Here is a 9,492-nt window from a genome sequence, read left to right on the forward strand (position 1 = left end):
GTAAATACTCTTGTTTAGGCTTCAGAGACACAGCAGAACAGGCCTCTGACTTTGCTTCTGACAAACCTGGACACTGCCCTGACTACTGCTGTGGGTGTCAGCCACATCTGCTGTGAGTGTGGAAGAGAAACACAATTGATAGATAGGAAGTGGGCCTTGGAATTTGTTAAGTACCTGGAGGAGGTCTGGCCAACCATTCCAGGATATAGCAACTTTCCGAACTTTGCAGAACAAAGCAAACGGTATTGGAAAAAATTAACATCATACCACAGCTGCAGTTTTGCTTACAGATTGAAGATGATAGTCAGTTTGTGGCCTGGGATTATAAGCAGGGAACCCAGAACTGCATTCTTTGAAGTCTCATCCATGGAGTGGACGGGCTACCTGGGACCTTTTCCCGATTGGGGCTCCAGATGTGCTGTGTCACGTGGCTTCCCAGAGTTGTTTAAGTCTGACTGTTGTGCAAAATCCAGTTTGGCGATATATCCTCTGCTCTATTTCTCTCTCTTTTTTAATGTTAGTATATCACAAGTAAGTTAGATAATTCTCTAATCAATACTTGTATTGTTTATTTGTATATAATGAGTGGCTCATTTTGTTCACAAATCCTTTGAAAGTGAAAGGATGAAAGGAGATGAAAAGTGAAAACTTTTGATAAAACAACTATGGTAAAGGAACTCCTAAGAAATGTTTGTCACTTCTGGTAGGCCGAGGAGATGTATTTTCTTAGTCCATTTCTTAGGTTTCTTGACCTCCATTTAATTCTTTTTTTCTCATTATGAAGTATTTTGTAGTATTTCTTTCATCTATCTTCTAGATCATATATTCTCTCTCCATTTCTCTCTCAGCTGTTTAAAATTTCTTTACTCTTCTGTTATGATGTTCAGTACTAGAAAGCTTATTTGCTTTCTGATAATTAGCTATTTATTACTCATGTTTTATGTATCTTATCATCTATTTAAATATGTTAGGTGTATTTCTTATACTTCATATCTGATTATTAGTCTTTACAGGTTTCCGTCTTGGTGTATTGTTTATACTGATGCTGTCATTTTGGAGGGGGAAGTTGTATTTGTTTCAGTTCAGTTCAGTTCAGTCGCTGAGTCCTGTCCGACTCTTTGCGACCGCGGGGCTTTAATTGTAGGAATACTTGTAGAAGCCTCAATTAGGGTTAAGCTCCTCTAGACACAATTAGATTGGCATTTGCCATACATGTGCAAACAGAGATTACTTGGGCCATGCTGATAGTATTACTGAGAATACCAAAGCTACCTCAGGGCACTCTTTTGGTTACAAATTCTTTAGCAACATTTTATTCCTCACCCATAGCTAAGGACAAAAATTAGAATTTTCTTTGGTCCTTCCTTTCTTATGAGAAAGAAAGTCCAGTTTTTCCACTATGGGTATAGTCAATTAATCATTTAGAATTATGTGTGTGTGTCGGCTGTCTATTGATTTGAGCCACTTTTCAAGCACATCTGAGTATTTAAAATCCTGTTTAACATAACTTGCTATATTACAATTTATAATGGGAAGATTTTAAATTTTTTTAACACAATTTCCAAATGTTAAAAGTAAATATCTGTTAAAAATATGAACCATCCTAAGACCACTCAGTGATAAGCACCTGATACCTAAGCTGCACTGCAAAGTTCCAGGCAACCTTCACACACACACCTGGTGCTGAAAGGGGCCTCTTTTCTTGTGGGGAGGTCTAGCAGGACAGACTAACCCTTTCCATGGTAGCTCTATGTCCTCAAACAGCAAGGCAGAAGGACATTCCTTCTTAAACCTTAGGCTGGTAAGTTGCCTAATACAATTTCCACCATTTTTACTCATTGCTCAAAATAATCAAAGGCTTCATCAGCTCAAGAGGATGGGGAAACTGACAAGACTTCTTATTGGAAGGAGTACTCAGGGACGAGCAATATTCCTGAATCTAATAGCCACTGAAATCAAAGTCAAGCTTCTTGAGATATTTTTGGGTGTCACACACAGGGTAAGGCTATAGACATAAGTGTTTTGTTCACTATACTATGGTGATTTCTTTGGATTGGTTTACTTTACTTACTACTAGGAGAGGGACACCTACTATTTAGTGGAATCTTACACTGCATGCCACAGCTTTCACACTAAAGTGAACTGAAATTTCTAACCATTATAGACATCCTCTCCCACTTGTAGGGCCATTTATGTAGACAAAGAAACACGCAGGTAGACAGCAAGGAGAATGTAAGTACAGATTTCTTGGTGAAAGGAACTCAGACAGACCTGGCCTGAATAACTAGTTTTTCTGATTTAGGAACACAGAGTTTTCTCATATACCTCATGGCCCTCTTCTTTTTGGGTCCTCTAACATCTGATATTTATTTGTAATCCGCCTTCTCAATTGTGAAAAGTGCATATCCACAGAGCCATAAATTGGGCAGTTTTGAGGAAAAAAAATTAGGGAGAGGGAAAAGCATAAAAAGCTGCCCTTGCATGATGTTGGAGTTTGGTTAAGGGAAACACTTTATTATATGTTTTTCACTTGAATTATTTTCCACAGGGAGATTTGAGATCATTGGAGGTTATTCTTTTATATCGAGATATTTCCTACCAAGCAGGCTCATCAAGAGAAGCATGGTTTCTGTAATCCTCTGATAGAATCACTCAAAGGCAAAACCATGCATAATAATGGATCAGACACTGAAGTGAGATTCAGGAAATTACCTGGATCCTGGTGTCAGTTCTAATTCAGTAGCTATGTGGCTCTGGGTAATGCTCGTCACCTACCAGACTATGGTAAAGGACTCGAGTTTTCAGACAGTTATATTACACGGATATATTACATAAGCCAGTCGATTTACTTCCACAAGTACAGTAACCTTGCATGTTACTCCTACTTAAAACAAACTTCCCTCAGGTGCATGACAAAATACCTGCTCAAGCATCAGGCTCACCATGCTATATGACTTCTGCTTATCTTCACTTCTCAAAGATTGATGAATTTCACAATGCCTCTGTATAGAGGAATACTGCAGTTATTTCTGCAATATTTTGAACTGAACAAGTTTCAGCTCTCGTTTATGTTTTACAATAAATTCTATCATACAGATTATGTGGAAAAACATTTGAACTCTTTCCTTAGGGTTGAAACTTATAGTTTGTTATTTAAGTAGTAAAACCCTTGTCCTAATTTGTGCTTGCAGTAGCCAGCACCACTAGGTCATGATTATTCTTTAGGTGCCTGTTTTCTTCAATCACCCTGTGAAGTGAGCAATTATATATGCTCATTTCCCCTCTTGGTCTTCAGCATTGAACCCCATTTCTCTCCCTCCTTCCTAGGTGTCAAGTGCCAATCACCCATGCACTTCTGTCTTCATGGACTACATGATGCAGTTGTAAAACCGGTTTCCTAATGCCTGTATTTGATTATTGGATTCACTAAATGTGAAACACACCTAGACCAATAAAAATATGCTAGTGGGTTAGGTTTGCTGACAGGAATTCTCACATAATAACAGTGTATAAGAACTGAGTGGAAAAACATTTGTATGTCATATGGGTAAACACTGGGATATTGAAAGCAGCAACAATGAGCACAATAGAAATGAAATGATTCTGTGAAATAATGTCTTTTTCCCATGGGTCCACAGTTCTCTTTTCAAAAATGCAATGGCTCTGAAATGAGCTTTTCATTTCCAAAATTACATTCAGGTTGTCTACAATCATCTCAAGGTCCCACCTAGAGATATTTTCTTGCCATTGCTTTGGTGGAAGAATTTCCTGGTCTCCTTGGGAATCATATTCTTTTTTAAAAGTTCTCTCCTAAGATTTCTCTACTTTTCCACAAAATGCTAAATAATATTCTTGATAATTGGACTCACGTTTCCTAAATATTTACTGCAGTGACCAAAGAGAGCCCTGGAGGTATAACAGCCCATCAGAGTTCTTCTATATTGGACCGAAAGATACAGCCCTTCATTGCCCATTCTTGAAAAGGCACTGTCCACTTCATACCTGTACTACTCAGGGAGGCTCTCTCTAGTATCTTGCCACAGGACCCAAATTCTTTTTCTTTATCTCATGAGGTTCTGCCAGTTTAAAGAAAGCTTTTTGTTTTTTCTGTCATGTACAGCCCTGTCCTTTTCCTGAAGGGCTCAGGAAAAGTTGGATTTCGTGGAGTATCAGAATTTCATGTCAATGTTTGGCTGAGAGTGGTGTATTTACAGGTTCTTATATCCTGCTACTGCTGCTGCTAAGTCGCGTCAGGCGTGTCCGACTCTGTGCCACCCCACAGACGGCAGCCCACTAGGCTCCTCTGTCCCTGGGATTCTCCAGGCAAGAATCCTGGAGCGGGTTGCCATTTCCTTCTCCAGTGCATGAAAGTGAAAAGTGAAAGTGAAGCCGCTCAGTCGTGTCCGACTCTTCGCGACCCATGGACTGCAGCCTACCAGCTCCTCCATCCATGAGATTTCCCAGGCAAGAGCACTGGAGTGGGGTGCCATTGCCTTCTCCTCTTATATCCTACCCAATAGGAAATAATTACAACGGTAGGTGTACAGAATCCTTTGTAACAATTGAAAATGACACACTATCTTCTCGCTCACAGAGAGAAAAAGAAATAAAATACTAAAATGAAATTACTAAACATTCACAGAATTGTGAAAATGACTGTGGTGGGGCCACCTTGTTTCTCATAAGTGGTCACCAGTGTTCTCTTAATAAGATGGAAGAGGCAGGAAATACTCCCATGTTTAGTTCAAAATACATATCTCCTATGGGTTGAATTTGTGCCTCTAAGATTAATGTATCTATGCCATAAACACTCATATTGGTATGTGATCATATTTGGAGATGAGTATTTACCAAGTAAACAAGTTCAAATATGTTCATTAGAGTAGGTCTTAATCTAAATGAGTTATATCCATATAATAAGGGAAAATCAGACATAAGACACATACACATAGGAAAGAAAATGTGGACAGGTATAGGGGGATTTCGGTTATCTGCAGGCCAAGGAGAGGCTTCACACCTTGCATAAGATCAACTCAGATGAAACCTTGATTTGGACTTAGAACCTCCACAAGTATGAGACAGTAAATGAATGCTGTTTTAGTGACCTAATCACTAGCATTTTGTACAGGAGCTCTAGAATACTTGAGAAAGAGTTGAAAGTGCTAATCGCTCAGTCACGTTCGACTCTTTGTGACTCCATGGATTGTAGCCTACCAGGCTCCTCTGTCCATGGAATTTTCCAGTCAAGAATACCGGAGCGGGTTTCCATTTCCTACTCCAGGGAATCTTCCAGACCCAGGGATTAAACCTAGGTCTCCTGCATTGTGGTGGATTCTTTACTACCAGGCCATTTCCTAATACTTATATATAAATGACCTTGATTAGTTTTATAAGACCAACTATAAAGTAGATAATCGTGCTTGTTACCCTACTGTCAAAGTAGATAAATAATCAAACTTGTTGCCTGCTGTCACCAGACCTGAACACCCCAGGGAGACAGTTATTGGTTCAGTCAGGAAAACCTCACTGTAGAGTGGTTCAGTGACTGTGGCTACCAGTTTGAGTCCCTCCTTGGGTGACATGGAGTCAACATGAACTTTTTAGCTTCTCTGACTGGATGAATGCTCTCACCATCCCTATAACGTTAAGTTGCAAATCATGAAGGTTTTCCACTTCAAAAACAAAAGAATGAGGGCTGAAAAAGAATGACATTAGATCATCTGAACGAGTTAGGGTAGAAACTTGTGATTCTAGGAAGTGTGAAATGGGTTTTTTTTTTTTCCTGAATTTTCTGTTGCATGTAACTTCTATGCTGTGTCGGAGTCCTTTTTTTATGTGAATCCATAAACAGTGGTACTGTTGAGAAGGTTTCTGAATGGAGTATGCCTATCCTATCAACACCGTCATTTGTGAGTTGAGACCGGCAATTGTTATTTAAGCCATGAAGCCATTTCCCTTATTTCGCTTTTACAGTGAACCACAACATTGCAAGGTGATTGCTCACTGGGCTCTCATTTCCTCAATCATCAACTGAAGTGAATAATTACTAGTGTTCCTCCTCCTTCCAATCTTCAACATCAAACTCTGTTTTTCCCAACTCCATCCTAGATTTCCTGTGTATCAGAGACTTTTGAGGTCTCAGTTATCCCCTCAAAACGCAATTGTGGTTATTTTCAGTGTTGTTTTTTTTTTTTTTTTTTGTATAACTGATGTGTTCATTTAATTTCTGAATTTACAAATGTGAAAGAAACACAGCTCATTAAAATATCTAATGGATTCTTAAAATACAATATATGTATTATATTTAGGTCTTTAGTCAATTTTAAGTTTATTTTTGTATATGCTGCTAGAGAATGTTCTAATTTTACTTTATTGAATGTAGTTATCCAGTTATCCAAGCACCACTTATTGAAGAGACTGTTTTCTCTCCATTTGTACATTCTTGCCTTTTTAAATTGTAGATTAATTGATCATGGACTGCAAGGATATCCAACCAGTCAATCCTAAAGGAAATCAGTCCTGAATATTCATTGGAAGGACTGATGCTGAAGCTGAAACTCCAATACTTTTGACATGATGTGAAGAACTGACTCCTTGGAAAAGACCCTGGTGCTGGGAAAGATTGAAGGCAGGAGAGAAAGGGACGACAGAGGATGAAATGGTTGGATGGCATCACCGACTTGATGGACATGAGTTTGAGTAAGTTCTGAGAGTTGGTGATGGACAGGCAAGCCTGGCATGCTGTAGTCCATGGGGTCACACATGACTGAGAGACTGAACTGAACTGAATTGACCACAAGCCCATAGGTTGACTTCTGGGCTCTCCTGTTCTACGGATCCATGTGTCTATTTTTGTGCCAGTATTACACTGATTGGATTACTGTAGTTTTCTGTTATAGTCTGAAATCAGGGAACCTGATTCCTCTAGTTCTGGCCTTCTTAAGATTGTTTTGGCATTTCAGGGTCTTTCATCTTTCCATACAAAATTTAAATTTGTTTGTTTTAGTTCTGTGGAAAATGCCCTGGTATTTTCATAGGAATTGCATTGAATATGTGGATTGCCTTTGACAGCATGGTTTTTTAAAGAATATCAATTCTTCCAATCCATAAACAAGGTAGGCCTTTCCCTCTGTTTGTATTAGCTTCAATTTCTTTGATCAGGGTCTTATTCTTTCTAAGTACAGGTCTTTCACCACCTTAGGTACGTTTATTCCTAGCTGTTTTATCTCTCTCTCTTTTTATTCTTTTTCTCTCACTCTGGTGGTTTTTCAGCAATAAGAGTGATCATTTTTTGAGAAATAACCACTATAAATCATTAATCAATTCCAGATTGTGTGGTATTTGGGGGACCTAAATAATGTTTAAGAAAACAATTTAAAATTTGCAAAATGTTAAATATTCTTAGTAAGTATTCCTATTTCCGTTTGTGTTCTGTATTTGGCAAATGGGATTTTGCCATTCTCTTCATAGTGATCATTGGCTTTGATAAGTTTTGGAGATAATAGCTGGTCAACTAATTGCTATGATTTTCAGGAGCACTCTGCTGAGGAAGTCAGGAGTTTCTGCTCATGGGACTGTAGGTCAATCAGAAGGAAAAGATTCTGTGTTGGAGTAAAATGTCTACCAAGTGACCTGAGTCACTCTGATGTCTGAAAGAGTTTGAGTTATGGAGGTCAGTCAGACTCTTTCAGGAAGCTCTAACTGATTATTACATTTTTCAACTTAGATGGCTTTGGTGACATCTTTGAAACTTCTCATGCATCAATAGTAGACATAAATCAGCTGAGGTGAATAGATGACTGTCTCCTTCATGGGGCAGTGTTCAAAGATTTTTCTGGTGGAAGTCACGCAAAGTTTAAAGATACCACTGAGTTTGACTGACTGTGTGGTTAAACTTGGGGGAGGGGCGGTGGGAGTTGGGGGTGGAGCATCCAGTGTCACGTGACATGGGCTGCCATAGTAACAGGCCTCCTGTCTTGCATTTTATCCAATCAGATATGGACAGTGTTTGTGACTTCAGAGAGAGCAGGGCTTATAAACTCCGCAAACTGCCTTCAACCCCCGCATGTCCTTTCCTCTGAGTAGTGGGGACTGGTGGCTCCGACATGGCTCAACCATCCTCTGACAACTCTGAGGAAGACCCTGGCACCAACGAAGCCGGAACCTCCAAAACAGAGCCCTCTGAAACGGAGCCCTCTGAAACAGAGACCTCAGAATCGGAGCCCTCCGAACCGGAGCCCTATGATGCTAAGCCAAAGAAGGCGAAACGGAAGACAGCTAAGGGCCGCCGCCCCCGCCGCCGCTGCCATCAGGACAACTTTGCAAGCTTCGCCACCTATTTCCGCAGGGTGCTGAAGCAAGTGCAGACAGGCCTGAGTCTCTCTCACGAGGCCATGAACGTCATGGATTCGTTCGTGAAGCATATGTTTGAGCAGATCGCCGAAGAGGCCGGGAGCCTGGCCCACTCCAGCAAGCACTGCACCATCACGAGTGGAGAGATCCAGAGAGCCGTGCGTCTTCTCTTGCCTGGGGAGATCGGCAAGCACGCAGTGTCCGAGGCCACCAAGTCGGTCATCAGATACAACACCCGCAGATGAACTGCCTCATGACCACCGCAGCATCGCAAACCAAAGACTCTTATCAGAACCACTCGAAGGGAAAAGACCTGTAGTGATAAAGAGCCACGTCCATCCACTCTGGGTTCTTTACGTATGCCCTACTTTCCATCTTTAAAACATTTCCATCCAAAAGAAAACGTTAAAAACCTCATCAAGTTTGCTTCAATAACAGTTGGTTGTGCCATTTGTTCGATGGAAAACCGTGTACTATTTTCTTAACGTATTGCAACTCGTCACTTTTCTAAATGGTTATTTCTATTCGTGGTTTCTCAGTCAGCGATTTAAAGGATCTTTATGGTCAAAATTCTATCCCTAAAAGTTTCATTGGCCTTTTTCATTTTTATTCTCCCACCTATATTTAGGTATCATCCAGGGATTTTTATATGGGGTATGCCGCTGCTGCTACTGCTGCTAAGATGCTTCAGTCGTGTCCAACTCTGTGCGACCCCACAGACGGCAGCCCACCAGGCTCCCCCATCCCTGGGATTCTCCAGGCAAGAACACTGGAGTGGGTTGCCGTTTCCTTCTCCAGTGCATGAAAGTGAAAAGTGAAAGTGAAGTCGCTCAGTCGTGTCCAACTCTTAGGGATCCCATGGACCGCAGCCCAGGCTCCTCCGTCCATTGGATTTGCAACCAATAAAGAGCAGTGTGTGCTTCCCAGGCGGCTCAGCGGTAAAGAATCTGCCTACAGTGCAGGAGTTGCAGGAATGGCAGGTTCGATCCCTGGGTCAGAAAGATCCCCTGGAAGAGGGCCTGGCAACCCACTCCAGTATTCTTGCCTGGAAAATCCCACGGACAGAGGAGCCTGGTGGGCTACAATCCATAGGGTCTGAAAGAGTCAGAAACGACTCCAACGACCTAGCATGCTGGCATC

The 9,492-nt window shown here is 40.9% G+C and overlaps 1 protein-coding gene across 1 annotated transcript; it reads left to right on the top strand.

Annotated features, from left to right (window-relative positions):
- The first annotated feature begins 7,673 nt into the window (after positions 1-7,673).
- LOC133242402 (histone H2B 1/2-like) lies at positions 7,674-8,787 on the top strand. Its single transcript, XM_061408559.1, has one exon. It carries the CDS (start codon positions 8,106-8,108, stop codon positions 8,595-8,597), a length of 492 nt encoding a protein of 163 aa, XP_061264543.1. The 5' UTR covers positions 7,674-8,105; the 3' UTR covers positions 8,598-8,787.
- Positions 8,788-9,492: the final 705 nt, after the last annotated feature.

This window comes from Bos javanicus, chromosome X, assembly GCF_032452875.1.
Source record: "Bos javanicus breed banteng chromosome X, ARS-OSU_banteng_1.0, whole genome shotgun sequence".
Classification (NCBI taxonomy): Eukaryota; Metazoa; Chordata; class Mammalia; order Artiodactyla; family Bovidae; genus Bos; species Bos javanicus.

What these genes read in the sequence shown, in the direction of transcription:
- LOC133242402 (XM_061408559.1), top strand. Translation starts at nt 8,106, where the DNA reads ATGGCTCAACCATCCTCTGACAACTCTGAGGAAGACCCTGGCACCAAC.